Source organism: Alosa pseudoharengus, unplaced genomic scaffold (genome assembly GCF_046254945.1).
Source record: "Alosa pseudoharengus isolate Yale_2024_CS ecotype anadromous, Long Island Sound unplaced genomic scaffold, YU_APseudo_1.1 YU_APseudo_1.1_scf_14, whole genome shotgun sequence".
NCBI lineage: Eukaryota > Metazoa > Chordata > Actinopteri > Clupeiformes > Clupeidae > Alosa > Alosa pseudoharengus.
The window spans coordinates 31405072-31429458 of record NW_027468609.1 but is presented as its reverse complement, the minus strand read 5'-3'; the positions used below and the strand labels follow the sequence as shown (position 1 = coordinate 31429458).

Below are 24387 nucleotides of genomic sequence, written 5' to 3'. Positions count from 1 at the left end.
AAATAGGGAGAGCTCATTTTGCCCTGGACCTCCGCCTAATTTGAACCTTGATCAAGCGTTAAAGATGGCAATCTCCCTAAGCCTCCTTAGCAATCGTTAGGCTACTGTTCTGGCCCAGGCCAAAGCAGGTGGTGTGAAGCATTCAGTGAGTCCTGCAGACCGTGGCCGACCTTTCATAAACTGTCATCACGGGGCTGCACTTTTTGTTCAAAGTCGTCCCACAGTTTATCAATGCAATCACTGTGATCTGACCATAATGGTAAGCAGGGCTGGGGTTAAATGGCTCATGGCCCATTTCATCAGACTACTACAGGCGAACTTCAAGTCACAAGTTCACTTGTAGGCCTACCATGACTGCACTTGTAACTAATGTGGAGGATGCAGTCTATTTTCATGCAATCTGAAGGCAATTCTCGGTTTACTTTGTCTCAGTATGGTCTATGAGGTAGTTCATATTTGTACTACAGACAAGTTCTTTACATCATTCAACATACTAAATGTATATAAAGTATAAGTATGTATCACTGTGAATTACATTTTATGATAGAAGAAACAATACCACTATTACAAGTGTTTATTCCTCTTTAATCATTCATACATTCAATACTGAATGAAAAAAACAAACAATTCCATGACAATAGCACTTACATGAGAGATTGGGTAACCTAGGTCAAACAAATGGCTTCGTTTAAAAAAAAAAGGGGGTGGGGGTTCCAAACCCACACTACTGGACGGAGTTAGACATTGTGCCGTGTACAGTCACACCAATAGGGCAGGTTTAAACATCAATACCACTGTCCTGTTTCTATAGCAAGGTGAGCCCTGCCCTCATGTGGAGTAGAGAAGCTACAACAGGTTTGCATACTTGTACAGCCTACAGAAACTGTGCTCATTCTTAAGAAATATCACAAAGCATAGTCCAGCAAACATGCACATTAATCTTATTGCCCTGCTGAAAGAGAAGCCCACAAAAAAACATCCACTGTGTGCATATGAATAATACATTTTAAATTCTTCAAACTTTTTCTGCATATTTTATAGGACATTCCTGCTGCAAAAACACTGTAGCACAAACAGCAGTCAAATTTCTATCTAGGACACAATCAGCTTATACTTTGGGTGTGCGCACAATATCGGTGAGATAGGTAAGCTTACACTTTGTGAATGATTAAAAATATCTAACCTGTGATTTGTCTGTGGGCAGAATCCTGTTTATGATCTTCTAGACCCATTGTAAGGGGAAGAAACATTGCTCAGGAATTTGCTGATGGCAGTATGCAGGTCACTTTCCTATGTGTAAGCAGTGATTTCTTGATAAGGATTCACCAAATAAATAAGGGTGAAAGTGTTGTTCAAAAGAGGAAGGTAAAGTTCAACCTGGAAGCTATATGCTGGTGTTTCCAGATTCACACATAAAACATTTTTCACATTTCCCCAAAGTTTAGAGTACAAATCAGTGAATGTGCTCTGTTTCAACATACAAATACAACTGATCAATCTGGGACAAGTTTCACTAACATATTAACTATGTGATATTAGCAAAACACCAGGGGTATTTTCCAGCCCCTATAGAGCATGGCACAGCCATCTTGAACAATGTTTGCCTTATACTGTTCGTCTACAGAAACGCAGGATGCTAACCCATGCTAGAGCCCTCTATCTCTCTATCTCTCTTCTGCCAAAATACTCCATTACAACATGCAACACAGCACACAGGCCATGGACAGAATGGAGCTAAAACAAACCCTTATTATTTTAGATGAGTGGTTGATGCTAGCTCAGTGGAAGAAAATATGACCACACAAAGTTGTACTGAGGCCAGTATTAAGGACGCCTAAAAGCTAAGAACACAATAGCAATGGCTAAAGCACAGCCAATCTAATGTGAAAGGGTTTTTGGAGGCGGTTGAAGCAAAAATGCTTAGAAAATAGTGATATTAATTTGACAAATGTGGCAGTGTTGGCTAAATTGGCAAAGTGAGAGGAGTATAGTAAGACATGGTGTGCAGACGGTAAATGCCTACTTTCAATCATCAAAAGTGCTGAATTCAGCCTCGAAAATTACTTTGCAACTCCACTCACAACTTGTAGGTCTTCACCTAAATGTTTGGCATTTCATAAAATCAGCTAAACGATACATAAATATGATGAACTGAGCCGTCAGAGCAAGAGGCTACTACTCTAAGGCAAAAACAGGTAAATACATTCCCAAAGTAGATAAAATGGCCTAATCCCTAACATCTTTGTCAGTATTTTTTTTGTTCTACAGCTTAGGGCCACATAGCATACAGTGGAATCAAAGTAGGACATACTGAAGGCTATTGCATGTATAGAGGTACAATAGCAGCTTAAAACAAAAGCGGTCAGGTTTTAGGCGTGTAAAGATTCAGGTCAGAGAGCTGCAGCAAACACATTTTAAACCAAATATACTGTGAGGTCAAAGTGGTGAATATAAATATAACATGTAGTAGCAAACACCACATCCTCAGAAGCAATAGACAGATACAATTGTCATATAATTGTGACCTAGATTTTGAGTCACAAAACATCCCTTTTTAACAATATTATTTTATCATTATCACTACCCTGCATACAAACCTGAAACATCATAACAATAACCTTACATGACTCACTGAGGCTGCTTTGAATGTAAGACTACTTATGAGAAAGCTTTGTTGTCTGTCACATCACGATTATTCAAATTTGTGGTAATAACTACGTTATTGCATTATAAGGTACATTCAATGGTGAAAGGCAAGGCACATGAAGAAGCGTGAGTGGACTTTTTGCCCTGTGTTTCGTCAGACTGGTCGTGTCCCATGGCCAGAGAACAAACCAGGGACTTGTGAGAGTCGCTGATAAAAAGCTTACTGTTCATGCAGTAGTTAGCCACAGCACCGATGGGACGACTGAGTCATTCTGGTGCCTTGGTGCGCTGTGCTCTCATTTCTGCTTGAGGATTTGATCCTTTCGTTGCTTGACGAGCCTGAGTAAAGTCTTACAACAACTACATCATGACATGGCTAAAGAATGAAGACACAATATGGCAGAAAACTGTACGCCTCAATTTAACAAGCATTTACACTACTGAGAGGATGAGCTTATTTTTGAAAGAACGGTAAAGCTTCAAATGGGTTGTAACCTTTTTCAATTGCATAATTAAATAATTATTTAACTACCTGATTTCATACAAAATATCACATTTTAAGGGTTTGTTATTCTGTATAAACAGTTTGTACTAGTGTAAATGCTTGTCACTACAAACATTCCAGTTTTTTGCCTTGAAACTAAACACTTAAATCACACATCACACAGAATGAAATGGACCAAAAACATGCTGAATTGTAATTGCCTAAGCTTTTGCGATCCATTCAAAATAGGCAAGCTCATCTAGGTCCACTGGATAGTCAGTGAGATGCAGGGCCTCCTTGAGGTCATAGCGTTCTCCTTTGTAGCTAATCCAGTGACCCGCAGGCAGATAGATATCCCTCTCCTGCTTTCCTGGCTCCAGCACTGGGGCCACCATCAGATCGTCTCCGATGAGGAACTGCGAGTCAATCTTGTAGGCCGTCTCATCCGTGCTGGCAATCCACCACAGGGGACGTATGATGGGGTCACCTGTGGCCAACACCTCACTGGCCAACTCCAGCACCCGGGGCGCAACTAGAGTCTCGTGGAGTTTGGTGAAACGCTGAGCTATCTGGACGACCTCATCATCATACTCCCAGGGTGGGATTGAGAACTGCATGGCAGGCATGAAGGCCGAGAGCTCCAGCCAACGGATATACAGCTCGCGGTCTGGGAGGGCCAGGCCGCCATGGGTGCGGTTAGGGTAGGCATTTCCCCCAATCATGTCTGGCAGGATGAATTGGTAGCCCAGGATACTGATGGTGAGGACAGAAGGGATGAGGGACTTGAGGCCAAGCTCATAGCCCCATACCGAGTCTCGGTCAATGATTCGGAAGAAGCAGGAGATGTTCTGTGACTGGTACCCTGAGCGCAGTTCAGCTCGCTCGTTGTAGGGGATGGCCATCTCTGTGTAGCGTCGTGTGAAGGTGCTGGGGTCTTGCAGGTGGGCACGTGTCCGGAACTGCCAGGGCAAGTAGCTGGTCTCACCAGCGTCAAGTTTAAAGGACGTGATACCATACTTGGAACGTAGGCTTCGGAGATGTGAGGAGTACCAGTTCCGTGCTTCAGGGTTTGTAAAGTCTAGGATCCCCCCGATTCCGTTCCACCAGCGAACTAGTGCTGGGAGATTTCCAGTGGGCTCCATAACTAGCAAGCCCTTCTCCACTACTGTCCCAAAGTTTTCAGAGTCATAGTTGACAAATGGATGTGTCCAAAGAGACACAAGGAAGCCATCAGCCTTAAGCTGCTGAAACATGCTAGAGGCATTTGGGAACTTTTCCTGGTCAAAATCAAAGTTACCATACCGTTCATTGTACCGATCATCTAGCTCTAAATGGCTACAATTAAATCCGTACTTTCGTATGTTGGCTGCATACTCAAGCAATTTGTGCTGATTGATTTCTGTCTTGTGTAAGGCCCACGTAGACCAAATCGGATGTCGGAACACGACTTTGGAGGGAACTTTGTAGGGTTTGTTAAAATACCGGCGCACCATGTACTTATGGATGGAGCCAATGTCGAGCCCTACACACACACGGTAACTGAGCTCAGCGTAGGGCAGTTGTCCGAGGTTAGGTCTGTATGGGCTGTCCTGGTACCGTGCCTGGAAGTAAAGGGTCTTCTCTGTGTCATTCCAGCCAAGATGAAAGGGCACTGAGTCGTTGATCTTGATGGCAGTTGCATTGGACGAGAGCCAGTAGCGTTCTAGGATGCTGCCAAACTCGTTACGGTTGGAGTAAACGTCACCGGTCACGAAAGGCTTGGGCTCTTGCTGGCCTGAGATGGTGATGGGCCAGTGCTGGATGGCGGTCTCAGCTCCGCCGTACCAATGAGACCCGTTGTAAGACATGGCATGCTCCACTGGGCGGTCCGACTCCAGTTCCTCCCACCTCAGTCGGTAGCATGACACTGTCTTAACGAAGACGGTCTGGATGAAAAAGTTGAGTCTCCCATTATTTGAACGCACACACTTTAGAATTTGACCATCTTTGTAGCATGAGTCCAGATCCAATGCACCTGACCTGAAAGACAGAAGATATACCCAGGTCTATATTTTGGTGGTAGATGAAAACTCAATTGTTATTGAAACGTAATGTATATTACTGAGATATGGAGAAATATCTATTCTACATGCTTTCGCAAGGTGATGTTAGGTGAGAACATAGTCTGACCGCAAAGAAAACAGACTTCTCTGTAGTTGTGGGAATAGTGGCTGTTAAACAATGACTGGCTAGTTTCCTAAAAGAGTAAAAGAGAACCTCAATGCAGATCTCCAATGAGAAAAAGCTTTTAAACTAGGACTAGGTTTAATCCAGTGGTTCTCAAAGTGTGGGGCGGGCCCCACTAGTGGGGAATGGAGACATGACAAGTGGGGCGCCACAAGCAGGAGGACATGTGTCTTTTTTGTGTCTTTATTCATGCCTTTCTTTTCTGACAAGGAAGATCATAACATACATACCAGGCTTGTGCAAAATTCCAGAATTGAATTGAAACTGGCTCTTTAATTCCAATTCAATTCTTGAATTTCAATTGAGGTAGCAAACAGGAAGCAGAATTGCAATTCGAATTGTGCACAACCCTGATACATACCACACATAAACAAAGGCCTCATAAACAGGCCTACATATAAATGAAAGCACCATCAGATCCAGGGGACTGAGACGGGAAATGTAATGTTAAAATTTTAACATTATCATTTTGCTAGTTGATGGGGTCAGATGGGGCTTGAAATTTCCCCACCTCCACAAGTGGGGAATGACAGGGAAAGTTTGAGAGCCACTGGTTGAACAGAAGTCTATGTACTGGCCAGACATGCATAAACTATTTCCTACAAAGAAGAAAAAGAAAAACTACAACACGTAAACATATGCATAGTGTGTAAGACTGAGAACCACTATGGCAACCACAAATAGTGTCTTCTGTCATGTTGACACTATCTGGAACAACACAGCCAGGGAAGACTCTCAAACATGCCCAATCTGTCTGAAACTATAAAATTCGATTTCAACTGTACCTACAGCACTGTGTCACTACACGTAACTCCCTGTCGTGTCTTTAAATAAAATTCAATAATATTGTAATTACCAAAATAGCAGCATTGTACAATGACATTTCCAGAGTGTACTTTCCATAAAGTAATCTGTGCAGTGAATGTCAGAGGTCAAAGTTCAACAGTGACACAGCAGGGGAAGTGCAGTGATTAGTATGCGCTGCTCTGCTCAATCATGATAACAAGTGACGCTTTTTATTTGTTCATTATGTTTTTGCCCAACTAAATGTCACTCAAATCAAGTTGACAGGATTAACATGTGTTCTTTAAAATTGCCAATTGCACAGAAATGCCAGTGGCACTGACCTCTTCGCTCCTCAACATGCTTTCGAAAGCTTCATGTGTTTTTCTTTTAATCAATGTCACCCAAAAAATCAGGATCTTTCTTAGTGTTTTAAAAAAAAAAAACGAATTCCCAAATTATGTTAAATACCTACATGTCTCAGCCCCTATCTACTTGTCACACTGACCTGAAGGCCATCTTGAAGACCATGGATCCTGCTTGGTTGCGTATGATGAAGCCATCCTTGTTGAGCTCCAGCATCTCTGTCCTCAGCAGGTCAGGCTTGGGCAGCGAGGCGATGTAATAGCACCATGCCGTTACCGCGGCGATGACCAGCACCACACCCAGGACACCAGCCGCAACCACTGGCCGGGTGTCCTTGCTGATTGATTTCTTGATTGGGGTGGCATCGGTGATGGTGCCCCCAGCACCCCCAGGCACTACTTGGTACATGCTGGCCTTCTGCCAACCATGCACCAGCTAAACATTTGCGAGGACTCACTACTTATAATGTGGTATAATTGATTTTAATTAAGTGAGATTTCAATAGAAGTTACTCCTTCAAATGAATTTTTTTTTGTGAGGTAGTTAATGCAACTGACTTGTGACTACAGGTGTATGACTGCCGTTCCTTCCTTCGGAATAGTCCTCCAAGAATGTCTTTCATAAATCTAGGACAAAAAAAGACAAAGATTACTACTATGATCATCATCCCAGGAATACTGATCATACACAAGGCTCGACATTAAAAGAGATAGTTGCATGTTCCTACACATAATCCAACAAAATGGGCTGGGCACAGTCAACCTAGTCAAGCTAAGACACTCCCACCCAGGAAAAAGCACCTCAAAGGACCCTTACTGTATGAGCAGTAGAGAGTAAAACATTTGCGTAGGTGCTGGAAAGTTGCAAGTCATTTGGGTCGTGTTACACTACTGCCAACATTTCATTAACTTAACTCACTTCCTCTGCAAAGCAATACTACATGTGGGAACACATCAGCATAGGGGTCATGTAATAGAAAACAATATGACAGGCATATGAGTGTGCAATTTCCAGGGCAATCTCAATTACAAATTTCTTATTGTTTACCATACAAGCACTTCCCATTTTCCAATTAACAGTAAATAAGTTATAATAACACATTGATAGTGAATGTGTCACTCATACATTAAAGGTACTCTAGCGATGTCACACGGTTTCTAAGCTAAAACATTTTTTGGCACATAGAGCATCACCTCATCATCCGCTAGGTGCCTGTGCCCTGAATACACTGTAAAAAAAAGTAGTCTCCTTGGGCAGCCCAGGCTCCAAAAATGGCAACAAAAATAACCTGGACCATAAAAACATAAGAAAATGTTCCAGCCAATGACTGACAAGACGCGCGTTAAGGAGAGTTTCAATTGCACGGGAGGGAGGGGTAGGGAGTAGCGAGCTAGCTCTTTGTTTTATTTGAACGTCAACAGAAGTGACGTTACCCAACATCACTTAGAGCAGTGGTTCTTAAACTTTTTGTCTGGCAACCCCCCAAAAAACATGGGCCAAGTCTCGCAACCACCTTCTCTCCAACCGGCAAAGCGGTGGTCATATAGGTTTAGCCTACTTTTTTTCCCCCCAGTAATTTTGTGTCAATGATTACCATTGACTGAAAAGGGCACAGTTTAACAAAGACCTCTACATTTTATATTCGCCATAGTGCAATTGCAACAGACATACTGTATCACATTCACACTCCAAACAACATTTACACTTGGACTAGTGGATAAAAATGAAGGACAGATCTATTTCCTGCATAGGAGCGGCAATTACATTTGACCCGATATGTGGTACATCTAGTTTTCCAAAGAATAACTAGCACTCACACACACAAACTGGTGCTCCTGCGGCAAAAGAAGTTTGCATTGTGTTCAGTCACTGGTAAGCTCACACACATCATCTTTGATCAGGATACTCAAGAGTATAATAGAGACTTACTGATGTGAAAGCTTGATCTTCATGTTGTTGGTCTATTAATAAGTTTGTGAATTGCAGTCACTATAAATGAATCATATGGGGTATCTCCTATATTTAAAGTGGGCCATATCTAAAGCAGACTTTGTCAATGATAGTAACATGACAATAACTCCTAAAATACATCTCGGAGGGAGCTAACTCAAAATACAGTTTCCCATTCTTTGGTACTGATAAAAATGGATGTATGCATGCAAAACATATATGTTGATGTCAAAACAGATATATCTGAACTTTTACTTTTTCCCATGGTATGTTTTATTTTATGTCACTGTAGCAAATGATATGACTTATCCAAGGAAACAATGAATTATGTCATTCTCATATCATTTGAATATTGTTGTCTGATGGTTTAACCATACATGGAGACATACATTAAAAGGAAACAAAAGCCATGGCCTGAATATTTATCAATCTGTTCACAAAAACTCAGCTGGCTTAGTAAGTAAGCCTGGAAATAAATCATAGCCCATGTTGGCATACACTGCATACTAGTGAGGTGGAACCATATGGTATATGTATCTCTGGAGGGAGATTACACATGACATTTTAATGTTGTGCTCCAGTGCCCACATGACCACTGACACCATGTGTAGGGCCCTTTATATTGATATAAATGTACATACAATGTTACACACAAGACAATGCCCCGTGAAGTCAGGATGGAAATACCTCATGTATTCAGGTTAGGAGAAATGCCTACTGTAAATACATCCAACAGTGTATAATTCTCATGAATCATTTCCAAATACATGTATCAAGAGTGAATGTTTTGAGAATCTGTAAGCAATCATGTGTGAGACTGGTTTGTTTTCCATGTGGGACGGCGGCCGCCATCTGTATGCAGAGGACAAATGCACAGCTCGCAGTGGTGCCACTGCAAAAGTCTGTTTCCTGCTAATACGTGTGCACTCTACCAGAGGAACAGAGAGAAGAGGTGAGAGAGAGAGAGAATTGATAAGGGAGGAGAGAGCCAAGGATGGGAAAGGATATAGGAGGGAGAACATAATGGGAGAACACGATAGAGAGAATATGAGAGGAAAAGAGAGTAGATGCATGAAGATGACTGGAGTATAAGAGGAGAAAGTGAGGAAGGCTGAGCACAGAAGAAAGAGCCAAGATTAGAGCAGAGAAGAAAGTAAAGAAAAGCAAAGAGTGGGATAGGCAGACGGAAGTAAAGGGCCTGAAACAAACACGAGCAGAACAAGTGGTACCTTAATTGCTTTCAAAACATCTTGTGCCAAGTGAACACCCGTCAGCTCCAAACACCCACGCCAAGGCCAGGAGAACGGGAGAGGGAACAGAAGGCTGAGGTGAGGTGATGGGGGTGGGGGGGTCTGTATAATCAGAACTATTAAAAAACCTGGAGCGGAGCGGGGTGCCACCCTCCTGGGCAGCGAGGGAGAACAGGATGCTTAATTAAAAGGCTGATGCCAGTTATCAAAGCAAATCGGAGCAACGTTAGATTAAGGCAAAACGAAGACTTCTGTGAGTTAAGTCTGCTTAGTTCTCTCTCTCTCTCTCTCTCTCTCTCTCTCTCACAAACACACACGCTCGTTTTCTCTCCTTGAGATCTGTATTGATTTAGCAGAGCTGTTAGCACAGGGGGTAGATAAAGAAGAAATGTGGTTATCTGCAGGAGAGGAGAAGTGTGGTTATCTGAAATTGTGCTCTTAAATCCTTAAATGCTCCTGTTCAGCTGCTCAGCCCTGACAGTCTAGCAGCCTCTGGGATGGACGGGGGTGGGGCAAATGAGGGGGTGAGAAAAAGTGCCTAACCTAGCTCCAAGCTAACTGCAGAGAGATCGCTAGCAGGAAAGAGGAGTGGAAAATGTCTAATTACACCGTCAGATTTTTGGAGTAAGTGCTGGATGAAACTGTTATAAGCTTAGCTAAGCTCATAACAAGGTTTGCAGTCTGTTTGTCTGCATGTGTCCTCTTCAGGTGAAAGTTTCACTGTGAAACCAAACTCCATGATGAGAATAAATAATTCAAAACTAAAAAGGGCTTGTGTAACCTCTGTTGGTAGTTACAGTATTTGTACCACAGTTAACAGAAAATGTGTGGATATCTTGTAAATACATCCAGTTCATGCTGAGGTCCTCACAGAGAAGGTATTATCACAGCTTTATTTAACATCATGGCATGGCAAATTTGTTCATCTTGGTCATACCCTGAGCACCGACAGCATAGGATCTAATTTCCCTGCAGTCCATCCATTGCCAAATACAAGCATGCAATTCATTAGACCATAAATCCCTTTGGTCAGGAGGCTTTCCTGAATTAAGGATGTAATTAAGAGAATGAGGTGGATTAAATCTCATCAATTCTAACGCCACACACTCATAAAAAATAGTGTGTAGGCTATTTTTAGCAGCTTTTCCACATTGGAGGGAATAAAAGGGTGTGCATTTGATTATCTGTGCTCATATTGAGGACACTCTGCATCATACAGCTTAAGCAAGAGAGTGGCCCAAGCGGTGATCTATAAGGAAAACATCTCAATGTTTTTTGTCAGGTCACTACACAGTTCAACACCAATTTCTTACTGGAATGGTAGAAATGCTAACAGTCTTTTATCAATAAATTATGCTACTGAAACAAATGATAAAAAATTGACACTGACATATTAGAGATTCTGGTCATTTTCCATTTGGAGGTCCGGTCACTAGCCAGACTACTAACTCAGCTGGACTATTATCTCAGGCTCTCACAGTGATGTTTGCACCAAAGACTCTAGAACAGCTCCGCTCTAGAATCTTTGGTTTGCACCTTTATTGCCCTGGCACACTGGGTCATCTTAGCTACGGCATGGTACCTAAGCACTGGCAGAGTGGAGGGCCATTTAATTTCCTTAGCATCACAGACTAGCAAACAACTGTGTTTAATTCATTACCCAGTAAATCCCTGTGGTCAGATGGGTCTCTTGAAGATTTAATGAAAAGAATGTATCGGTAATCACATGAATTCAATCAACAGAAGAATTAACTGCACCCGTGATGTAATATTCAGCAGAATTCGTTAATCTAATATCACAAATGTTACCCTCTTTACTGGACATAGGATGGCAGTCTGAAGTCTGAAACATTTGATCATTTTAACCACATCTAGTCAAACCCATATTGTGACATTTCCAGTGCTTCCGGCTGTTGTGTCATGGTTTCGGTGTGTTTTTGTGAGCAGACAGAAACACTTGTTGGACTGCTAACGCGTAATTGTGGCTGTTGAAGCAAGGCTTTGTCTCCACACAGTTCTAGTCCAGAGGACTTTGGCACTCCACATCTGAACTCCTGACCAGTACACACTGCAAGAGTTGGTGCAAATCGGTACTTCTGAAATGAATTGTGCAGTTTCTGCATCCATTGTAAAAGCTGTGTGCTAACTTTAGATATTCAAGATAAATGAAGGATGAAGATTATGAAGTGCATTGGGAAAAAAAGTATTATAAATGTAAGAAATTGAATACGTCACAAAATCCCAGATTTTCCCACATTCAGTTTGACGACTTCACAGTCTCAGAGCACTTGGGGCAACATTTCACAACTGTTTATTTTCCAACAAAAAGTGCTGACACTAAGCTGAAGGAGATCATGTCCAGACCTGATTTCAGACTGCTGACTTTGAATGTCACACTGCTGTATAGGCCTGTATAGGCCTACTGTGTGGGTGAGTGTGCAATCTCTGTGTGGGTGTATGTGAATGTGTGTCCACATGCTCTTGTTGTTCTTGTGCTGTGTGGCCCAGTGACCAGGCAGCAGGAGCCCCATAATATCTCTCTCTCTCTTCCTCTCTGTGTGTGTGTGTGTGTGTGTGTGTGTGTGTGTGTGTGTGTGTGTGTGTGTGTGTGTGTGTGTCCACCAAAAGACTATTTAAAAACAATATCCCTACCCATGCCTCTGCTGTGATTCACTGCAAATCACGCTATGGCACTATAACAAAAATAAACACCATGTGTTGAAATCGTCTAGCACCCATGAGCCTTTGCCAGCTGTGGCAGTGACAACAATCCACAGAAGTCTGCATAGGTGGCTACTGACAGTCGTTTAAAAAAATGCAGGGCAGATTGTTGACGGCTATGTTTCGGTTCCAGGAGCTAACTCTTCCAGAGGATAAAGAGACCACTGATATAGCCTTGCGCATGGTAATTAGATCAGCCCTTGGGGCAACGACGTCAGGGCACAAAGTTAACTCAAACACGAGTAGGAACAACAGATCACTCTGTCTCTACCTGACGAGACTTCAATCGCTGCACTGGTGAAGCTAACGTTAGTGTTTAACCGCGTGGCCACAGGCGTCTGTTCTGAGTTTCAAGCGTATTCTGCCTGCGGTTCGCACAAGGAAGAGGGTGCAGCAATGTGCTGCAGTAGGCTGAAAGGGAATAACGGTGTACTTTCGGGCCATGTCTAGGTTATCACGACTTCTAATTCTGGATTCATCTGAGAACAAAGGAATAACAAATGGCAATAACTCACCGTCAACCGTGGTTCCGCCGTGTAGCCTAGCCTACTATAACTTCAGGTCTGACAGTGTCCCGTCACGGAGAAAGACATGCCACCTCAGAGCCGTGTACGGTAGAAGAGGGACTCGTCGCTGCCACCCTGCGTTGCTCGTCCAAAAAACAAGACTTCCTTTGTGCTTAGAGGCGGGAATTGTAGTTCTCTGAAAATATTCTCTAGGCTACTACAAGGAAGGTGTGTGCGTCACAGCAATTGCGCTTTTATTTCCACAGGGAAATCAAAAAGACAAAACAGATATAAAAAGCACATGTGCTGACCTAATTAAAATTCGTGATTTTTTTAACGAATGAACAAATTTACAAAAACATAACACTGAAACCTATTTCATTTCTGACATTCTTCAGTTCGTCAAACCAGCAGCCTACACCAGCTCAATGGACAGGATCAACGCTGATACTCCGACACAAACTCTGGGTGAATGATGTAGAAGCTGGCCTTGAATGGTTTGACCACATGAAAACAGCTGTGTCCTCTGCCACTGCAAGTCAGAAGATCAACAGGATTTAAAAGTCATTTAATCCATTCATGTCCTGATATTACTGTTGCAGAGATCTAAGTGCTATTATGTAACCGGCCTAGCCTTGTGATGTAGCCAGTAGTGTTGGATAGCTACGGAGCCCCTAAGGGGACTTGAGCAAAAAGAAAATCTAAAGTTTAGTTTCATGTGCTCACGTGAAACTTTCATGTGCGCACATGAAAGTTTCATGTGAAAAGGTTTTGCGTGCGCACACGAAACTTTCATGTGCGCACATGAAAATTTCACGTGAGCACATGAAACTAAACTTTAGATTTTTTTTTGCTCATGTCCCCTTAGGGGCTCCGTAGATAGCAGATGTAGGCTACACTTTTATGAGGTGAGTAAGGATTTGTATCATTGATGAAATTATTTTGTGGAGTGAGATGTCACCTCTTACCTGGATTCTGAGGATGTCTTGGAGTTGGACCGGCTGTAGTGTGCAGGGGGTCGGACGGTCTGCAGTGAGGAGATGATGTGGGGGTCCATTACCACCTGCCCTCGTCTTTGGGCATCAGCTCCTGCAAATTTTCTGAGCAATGGAGATTATGGATGATGGAGATGTGGTTGCAAATCGAGGTAAGTGACAATGGGCAGCTGTGGCCTACTGGTTAGCGCTTCGGACTTAATTGTAACCGGAGGGTTGCCAGTTCGAACCCTGACCAGTAGGCACGGCTGAAGTGCCCTTGAGCAAGGCACCTAACCCCTCACTGCTCCCCGAGCGCCGCTGTGGTTGCAGGCAGCTCACTGCGCCAGGATTAGTGTGTGCTTCACCTCACTGTGTGCTCACTGTGTGCTGAGTGTGTTTCACTAATTCACGGATTGGGATAAATGCAGAGACCAAATTTCCCTCACGGGATCAAAAGAGTATACTTATACTTATACCTTCTTATATGGAGCAATATAATCATTCACTCATTTACTCATGTGTCTTTCATATTTTAGCCAAACATACTATATATATATATAACATGGCAATTATTTAGCCCTACTATAATCTTTTGTTCTGTAAGGAGTCCTAATGATCAAACTCCTGATCATGTGAACTGTTGATTAATTACCCTACCACATGATGGTATGACCTCATGGTGGGCCCATTGTCACATATTGCTGCTACAACAACTTTTGATTATATCTCTAACCTTTGCCTTTTTCACAGGAGAACCTAACTAGGAAGCAGGAAATGTAATTAATGTGTACATTGTCATGTCTTGATTAATGCACTCTCACTACAACAATGGTCTCAAGTCTCATCAAAGTACTTCTCATGTGACCCAAAATCAGCTGACCTCCAACCATGTGATCCCAAATCAGCTGACCTCCAATCATGTGAATGTAACCAACCACAAACTAGGTAGACTATTTAAGTGAGGTTCACAGAACATTATAGGAGCCGTTCTGTAGTCAGAATCTCCCGCACCACTAAGGTGTGTAGTCATCATCCTCTGAGCTGGTATGTTCATTCTCTGATTGCTTCATATGGTTTCCTAAATGTTCCTTTAACCTGTTTTCGTAGCTTTCACATTATTCATTTAGATGTACCTTCTATAATGTATTGGATAAATAGCTTGTATCTGACAAATAAATTGTTATGTTCTGACCCGCATAGCCTTTCTATTGTACTTGTAGTCCAGAGTAGCAGTTAAGGTAACGTTACTAGCATAATGGACGGTTGGGATTAGTTATCGCCGCCATAGAAACTAAATCACCTGGGAGCTGGCATGTTATTATGAAATGACCAAGCATTACACAGAGGTGGGCAGTTTGTCAGCGATGGTCCTAGATTGGTTGCGAAAACCTAGCACAGCCTGACCCCCTGTAGCATAGGAATTTGCTTGACTGTCTTAACACGCTGATGAGTATAGCAGTCCGGATCAGCATGTAACCTCTGACCACTTCCAGACCAATACGTGTTATGTTTAGGAACCGCCCGAATTAATCAGCAGTTGGAGGAGACCTATAGTATATATTCCTGAGCTTGAGCGCATGTCACAAGAAAACGAGCATATTCTCATTAACAATATGCACTGTGGGCGTACCAACCCACTATGGATAGCAATGTTACATTGAACCGAAACTTTTCGTCAGATTTATTAGGTTTAACAGGGGTTTATAATCAATTGATATATTTCCAACAGCGCGCGGACAGCTTCACGATTTCCTTCAACCACTCCCAGTTCCCTCATTGGTCCTGACGAGTGACGTCATTACAGTTCCATACTGCTAATGTATTAATGTAATACACAGGCCTTTGAGTTGCTTAAGCAATCACCAAAATGTACACCCAAACCTTGGATCATGTGTATGCCTTTGTAGGGAGTAAGGACACTGTGGATTGGCTGGAGATAAGTTATGGTGAAAACAGTGTGATTAGCCAACGCAACAAACAGCTATTCTAGGGTGAAGTAGAAATACCATAGCCTTTATGGTAGACAGTCAAAAGTAAACAAACAAGGCCTGGAGAGCTGTAGTTTGAGAAGCTCTTAACAATACTGATTACCTCACGTTTTCAAATGTTCTATTTCAAGAAAATAAAATTTTGTGATCATTTCTTTAGACTAACCAATTCCTTAAGTGTTACTCATCCTTGAGGTGTGTGGAAGATTATTATTAAGCGAGCATACCCATGCTTCCTCTGAGGGGAACTTGTTGGTTGTTTCTCCCTGAAAGGGGCGTCTGTGGATTGTACTTTACTCAGCCAGTCAGCAGGGGGCAGCACACACACTTTAGGGGTGTGCAAGGCCACTTTCTGCAGCACCTCTTTATCTGCTGCCTTCTGCCTGGCCTGTATGTGTGCAGGCATGTCCTCTGCTGGAATGAGAGCAAGTGAGAGACAGAGAGACTGATAGAGAGGTATTCGAGTGCTCCTGAGAAATTTAGCAGGTGGTTAACACATGATTTTACATTGGCAGCGTGAAGTCACTAGGAGGCCAAACCCAATATGTAGCCTACCCTAAACCACCCTAGGCATTGTGCCTCTCAAATGATGAAAACAGAAACACTATTACTAACAACAACAACTATTACTACTTCTGTACTATAACTATTGCTATGTTGCTGCTGCTACTAAGTCCTTTAAGGCAAGTCCCTCCACTCGGCGGCCATATTGCAACGTATTTTGGGCACTTATTGGGCATCTATTTCAGGCAGAAATGCACGTGCACAAGGCTTTATGACCTCGCTCCAGTGGCGAGATCACAACACATGTACGTATATTTACGACATACCACATGATTGGCACTATATGTTCATCGGGGCGGAATATGTGCAGACGACTGACATGTTTGCTTTACAAACTAACCCCATACATTTCTATGGGAGATTCTTTGAGTGCTGTGTCTCATCATTAGAAAGTGTCTGCTACTACTACTAATAATAATTACTCTATAAATCCAGAGTTCTTGCGAGCAAGAGACTCTGGCATTGAGTAATGATGCACGTTACTTTTACCCCTTGCATCTTGTGTAACCAATCACATCGGTGTATCTGTTGTGGGCAGCCGTGGCCTACTGGTTATGGTTTCGGGCTTGTAATCGAAGGGTTGCCGGTTCGATCCCCAACCAGTAGGAAAAATGTGGGCGGGGGAAGTGGTTGAGCACTGCTCTCACATGCCCACATCCACGGCTGAAGTGCCCTTGAGCAAGGCACCTAACCCAGAGTGCCGCTGTAGCAGGCAGCTCACTGCTCTGGGTTAGTGTGTGCTTCACCTAACAGTGTGCTGACTGTGTGCTGTGTGTGTGTTACTAATTCACGGATTTGGATAAATGCAGGGATCAAAAGAGTATATACTTATACTTATACTTAGGCAGGCCAGAGGCGAGCTAAACAGATGACGACAGCACTGAATCAGTCAGTAAATATTGGTGGTAGTGTTATCCAATAGCGTGCAGTGAGATTTTCTAATACATGCTTGGTACATTATGCATTATCTAATGCATTAGCTTGGTATTATCAGGTTCTGGATTTTCCAGGCTAACTAATAATAATAATCAACTACATAATAAATCACTGTGATGTTTAGCGCTATGCACATATCCATACCTGGGCACTGCACTGACATGTGTCTGACAGGGGGGAACAGAGGCGCCCCATGTGCCACCGGTGCCACTGGAGTCATCAGGGTCAGTGGGGCTGTCACCTGCTGTGGAGGTCGCGGCCCGCGGCCTGTCTGTGGTTTCCAGGGGAACAGGAAGTCCTGCATGTCAGAGCATAATAGGAAATAAGAAACCCTGCATCCTCTGTGGCTCCAGGACACACACACACACTTACGCACGCACGCACACAGAAACAATCACACATGGTGGCTCACTCCAAACCCTTTGTGTTGTGCACTGTGCAGTGATCAATAAATAATGATCAGCAGCTCTGCTTGATTCCCTGCTGAGATAACATGATTAGAGTGGGTTTCATTTGTCCCATTCCCCAAATCAGGTCAATCACAAACATCTCCACAACTGTGCCTCCTTCAAAGAGCTGCTTGAGGTAACACAGGATTTTCTCAGAATCACGGCAGGAGAGTGCATGCTGAAAATAAAGCCAAACTCTTTAGTGTCAAGCCATTCTCCTTACTCAACAATAACAAATCATTACAGGCACAAAGGATTGCCCCCTCTGAAATTCCACATATTTAGCGGCATAGATAATTTTCTCTCACTTCGAACAATTTACACATTCATTCCTGCAAGATATCAACACTTTGCGGCCACCACTGTCTTGTGCTTTGCTGATGACGCCTCCCCAAGACTTTGATTTCCCAGACGGGACGAGGCGGCTAATGTTGGGCTCACACCGTGCAGGGTGATAATAAGGTGAATAATGGATGTGCGCTGCCGAGCTTTCACCTGCTGAGGGGTACAGCACACCACAGCTAAAATTAGAGTGTGGGATAAATGTGTAAATAACTGCTTCAACCTGGTCAGAATACTGAAAGACTTGCCCCAAATAAAATGGAAATTGCTAGAATATTTTTTGCTAGGTTTATAGGTATCTGGTCAGAATCAGTTATTCATCTCCTTAATGTATCTCCTACCTCATCACCGGTTCTTGATGGACGTGATTTTAAATTCGATTAGTCCTAAAAGTTATATGCACCTTTTGTCGTTGACTATAGACATTTTAAGTTACTAGTTGCTCATATATACTAACCTATTATCCTTGGACCTTAGACTAAGTAGGTCATGATTTGTTTAGCTGTGGATCTCTATAAGTCCACAAGGGTTTCCAGGCCATTTTAAGCCCTGTATACCTACCAAGACATCAGGATGAATCCTTACTAATAGAGTGTGCTGTCTTGGTTCAGGTCCTTTTGCATGTCGGATGAATGAAAAGGTTCTGCATCCTCACTGGTTCTGACTGTAGGTAGTTGTTGGTGTTGTGTGGGTGAGGCTGTTGGTTCTTACCGGTCGTGGGTGCGGATTGTTCCGGCGGTGAGCGGAGGAGGGTCTGGGTCGGCAGGGCTGAGCGGCTCTCCAGCGGCCGGAGGGGCTGAACTCCTCCGAGTACGTGCTGAGATGGAGCTGAGGGCTCATCGCCTCAGCACACACTTGCACACTCACACACGCAAATACACACACTCACTCATCCACCCACTCACTCACACACAGACAAGTCTGCAGCTGCTCCTCCACTGGTCACTGTGAGTGTGTTTGTGTGTCCAACGTTACTCTGGACACTCCCCCCTCTTTCTCACTTTCATCCACCTACCCTCTATCCATCTCTCTTTCCGCTCTGTGTTGTTCTTTGTTTCTTTCAAACCACGTTCTCTCTTTCAGTTGATGGTATTTTGTAAACTGCCGATCAAACAATCCAGTCCACATCCTCAGAGAGAACTCAGCCATGACATCCACATCTGTTTATAGATTCACATACTCCTCACTGCATATCCTCAACAACAAACTGTCTGAGATCTAAGTGGGCCTCCATCAACAGCATCTAATCTCTCCTGTCTGTCTCACTGGGTGTCTGCTTCACAGGGGGTACCAGAGACAGTGCCAGGCAGCTCTGCTTTCTTCTCCATCTCCACACTCTCCCGGGGGGGCAATTGATTCAGGACCAGTTCCTTGTTCCTGTCCATTAATAATGTAGCTTTACACCTGAAAGAGCCTTTTGTATCCACTGGCCAACAACTGGACCCTGACCAGGGATTGTGGAGGAGACCCCCTCCAAAGACACACACACAGACACACATGCCAATACACACACTAACATGTACACATACACACTTACAGTGCACATAGGGAAAATCAATAGATGCACTAAATTGTCAACATCATGGTACATTCTAATCTCTAACTTTGGGGTCCAGTCGCTGCTTTGTCTCTATACAAGTGAAAGCAAAAAGGGACCAATTATCTGCTGAATGTCATGCTTTAACGAGGATGTCTCGATGAAGGTCATCTGACTTGTTCACATTAAGGGCAAGCTGCTCTCAGAACAAGTGCTGGGTTGACTATCTGTGGTGTGATTTTACCTCACATCAGAGGCTGTTTTCATCTCGGCGTGACTCCACTCTCTGCTAAGTATTTTCTTTGAGTGGCGATTCTATGTTCTTGAACATCTTTGTCACCATGCCTCTGGGCAAAAATTAACATATGAGTCATAAAGACATAAAATAAGAAAAACTAGTTGAAGAGGCCTTTAAAAAATGTACAAGGTAGTTTACAAAGAGTAGCAGTGTGTGATGGCTGGCTGTGTGATCGCCCCTCCACAGAAAGGTATTGGATTGCCTTCTTAAAATAGGCTACATGAACTTGCCTGTCTATACATCAGAAGGCATGTTTGTCCTGGTGTATGTGTCAGATGCAAACACACTGTCACCTGAGCCCTTTCTCTATGGGTTATTGTGAGGAACATGGGGGTCATTGTGTTCTTTCCATCTTTCCAGAAACGTCCTTCTCAGAGTAGCGAGAGGACTAGCTCCATTCACTCTTATTGCTCACTCATGGTTCAGTTACAAAGAAAGAGAGGAACAGAGAGAGAAAGGGAGGTAGAGAGAGAAAGAAATGGAGGTAGAGAGAGAGTATCTTCTTACTTTGTCATGAGTTCTACTACAACTCAGGTAATTAAATTTTCATGCTCGGTCATTTTAGCATCTCATTTGTTGCCTCTCTGCATGGTTTAGCATGGCAAGTGGACAAACAATATCATACATGTGAGAATCAAGTCCAGTTGGAGTGCTACCAGGAACTTAGTCAAAACTTTGTAAAGGTGGTGCTTTTTGGTGACAGGCTTAGTTCATTTTAGAAAAGTTGTAGAATACCAAGGCACTCATCTTCTTTGTAGTTAAAATGCCTTTATTTTAATGGGCACAACATAATTAAAACACTTCGACACGTTTCGGCATGAAGCCTTCGTCAGGAAGTGAGCAGTCTCTTGTGTGGCATACTGAAATAAAAGACATCAATTCCATGAGTGTTCTCAGGTGTGTGGGTGGGACCAATTAGCTAATGGCAAACCCCTCATTTACAAAGGTAAACCCACAGAGAAACAGAAAAACAAACAGGTATTGATGGTGGTCAGCAGGGGGCGTCATTCCACAGTCTCTACAGACATAAAAGAGTATTTAGAGAACAAAAAAGAACATGCATGCAATACATTTATACAACAATAGAGCATTTGTGTTTACAGGAAATGGAAATATTCCAACTCATCATTTAAACCTGGATATAAAGTAGCTCTTAATTTAAAAATCCAGTAGCTCTCTCGTTGGTTTAATTGTTTCAATCTATCACCTATCTATGGAAAATAGATTTATTCAAAGAGGTTACAAAAAGAAAACCATCCAGAGTGCTAAGCACAGATCTGAGAACCTAGACCGACAATCCCTGTTAAGAAGTGGTCCAGACAAAGTTCTGGGAGAATTTTCTTTTCCACAAGGTTTAGCACTGAAGCAAATCACATTAAAAACATAATCATGGAATTTATTACAGTGTGATGCTTCTCTGAGAAATGTTTTTCAAGAGCCTCCAGTTTTCAGTTTTAAAAGAGCTCCTACCTTAAATGACAAACTTGTCCACAGCTATCTACCACCACCCTCTAAAAACACTTGGCTGTCAAAGAAACCACAAGGTAGCTTCAAATGTGGTCATTGTAATCACTGCCCTACTGTAGTTCAAGGTAAAACATTTGAAGATATACATAGTCAAAGAACACATGAGATACAGCATTTTATTAATTGCAAAACTACATTTGTGATTTACAAACTGGAATGTCCCCTCTGTAATGTTTTTTACATCGGCAGAACCAAACGAAGGTTACAAGATAGAGTCTCAGAGCACAAATATGCGATAAGAACAAAAAATGACAACTATCCAATGGCCCGTCATTTCAAAGACAAGCACAATAGTGACCCTGCTATTTTAAGAGCTAGGTATAGATCATATACCACAAACAATGAGAGGGGGTGATAGATTGAAACAATTAAACCAACGAGAGAGATTTTTAAATTAAGAGCTACTTTATATCCAGGTTTAAATGATGAGTTGGAATATTTCCATTTCCTGTAAACACAAATGCTCTATTGTTGTATAAATGTATTGCATGCATGTTCTTTTTTGTTCTCTAAATACTCTTTTATGTCTCTAGAGACTGTGGAATGACGCCCCCTGCTGACCACCATCAATACCTGTTTATTTTTCTGTTTCTCTGTGGGTTTACCTTTTAGTGGGGGGCCTTAAGCACATTTTCGCGCAAATTCATCTAAAAGCGCCAAATTTGGCACAGATGTAGCTTAGGTCATACTGAAATGATTTAGCTAGGGCGCCGGAGTCAGCGGCCCTTGGGGCCAAGATGGCGGCCAAATCCAATATGGCCGCTGCACGATAAAGGTTCCGGCTATAACTTTTGAACTACATGAGTTACAAATACAAATTTGATATATTTTTCAGCTTAATTGATCATGGGGAATACATAGGAATGTTAATATTTATGACCCGGTGCATCTGGACCCCTTATTCCTCCAATTCTAATATGACCGCTGTCCAAAAAAGCAGTTTTGGCTGTAGTATGGGGCCTTACATCCCATTGTTTGTGCAAATTAATCTACAAGCACCAAATTTGGCACGGATGCAGCTGAGGGCATAATGAAATGATTTAGCCAGGCCGCCCGAGCCAATGGTCCCTGAGACCAACATGGCAGCCAAATCCAAAATAGTTGTCGCCTGAAAGGGATTCGGCTATAGCTTTGGAGCCAGATTAGATACAAATAAAAACTTGATGTCTATTTGACCTTTTTTTTATGGGAAACCCATAGGAATACTTACATTTATGATTGGGTATATCAGGACCCCCCAAATTCCCTAAATTCAATATGGCTGCTGTCCGAAAAAGGGTTTTGGCTTCAAATTTTGAACCAAATGCGGATGTTGTCTCTATTTTTTTAGTTTATTGACCAAAGGAAGTCCATTGGCATATTTATATGTACGCTTGTGTAAGTCTGGAACCTGTATTCTTTTCAAGACTTTGGTTGAAAATCTTTTTTTACCACAACTTTGAAGGTTATTCTCAATGTGGATTAATTTCCTTATAAAAGTGGAATGCTTTCGGTGTACCACAGGTGAATACATTTCGAAATGTAATCATATAAGAAAGAATAAGACATATTTATTATTGCAAGGCAATATTTATAGTATGTCAAATTGTTAAAAGAATAATATAGTCAATTTGTCCAAAACTCTTCAAAGGTTTGCTTAGCATATAAAAAAAAACAGCAATAACATAAAAATAACAACAGTGAATTATCATGGTTTCTCTCATGAATTTTTGCCTGAAGAAGAGCAGGGTCGAAACGTTGCTTGTTGTGCATTAAACATATGGGAGTCAAAAGCAGTGTTGCGGACATTATATTTTTTCAATTGAGTAAGTTTTAATATGTACTGCACCTGCCAGAAGGTGGGATGTGCACACAATAACTGTTTGCTCTCTCATGAATTCTTATTCTCATGGTCTCTCTCACAATTGTAGTCATAAGAACAAAACACTTATAGAAAAAAGTACACCTGGTTAGGAAGGAAGTTGGTAGGAAAGGACGTAGTTGGCTAAACACTGTTGTTGGTCATCTTCTGAGAGGGCACAGGTGACCACTACATGGACCCATTACAATTTGCATACCGTCCAGAGGTGGGTGTGGAGGATGCCTTAATCTACCTGCTTCATAGAACACACTCTCACCTGGACAGGGGCTGGCAGTATTGTGAGGATCATGTTCTTTGATTTCTCAAGTGCTTTTAACACCATACAGCCTATGCTGCTACGTGACAAGCTTTGAAGGATGCAAGTAGACACCTCCACAACTTCATGGATTACTGATTACCTGACTGACAGACCACAGGTTGTGAGAATGAAAGGGTGTGTGTCTGAACAGGTAGTCAGTCGCATAGGAGCACCACAAGGGACTGTGTTGTCTCCTTTTCTTTTCACACTGTACACCTCAGACTTCCAGTACAACTCTTAGTCATGTCACCTGCAGAAGTTCTCAGACAGTTCACAGACTGCAGTTGTGGGGTGTGTCAGTGATGGTGAGGAGACGGAGTACAGACAACTGGTGGACCACTTTGTGACATGGTGCAGAAACAACCACCTTGTCTTGAATGTGGCTAAGACAAGGGAAATAGTGGAGGACTTTCGTAGGGCCACATAAGTATATATACTCTTTTGATCCCGTGAGGGAAATTTGACTCTGTATTTAACCCAATCCGTGAATTAGTGAAACACACTCAGCACAAAGTGAACACACAGTGAGATGAAGCACACACTAATCCCAACGCAGTGAGCTGCCTGCTACAGCGGCGCTCTGGGAGCAGTGAGGGGTTAGGTGCCTTGCTCAAGGGCACTTCAGTTGTTCCTACTGGTCGGTGTTTGAACCGGCAACCCTCCGGTTACAAGTCTGAA

At 42.6% G+C, this 24387-nt stretch overlaps 1 protein-coding gene across 1 annotated transcript; it reads right to left on the bottom strand.

Moving 5' to 3' along the window:
- Positions 1-559: 559 nt before the first annotated feature.
- On the bottom strand, positions 560-13049 carry myorg (myogenesis regulating glycosidase). Its single transcript, XM_076284674.1, has 3 exons — positions 12942-13049; positions 6648-7131; positions 560-5149 (listed from the first exon to the last, which is right to left on the bottom strand). Exons 2-3 carry the CDS (start codon positions 6911-6913, stop codon positions 3352-3354), a joined length of 2064 nt encoding a protein of 687 aa, XP_076140789.1. The 5' UTR covers positions 6914-7131; positions 12942-13049; the 3' UTR covers positions 560-3351.
- Between the last annotated feature and the right edge of the window lie 11338 nt (positions 13050-24387).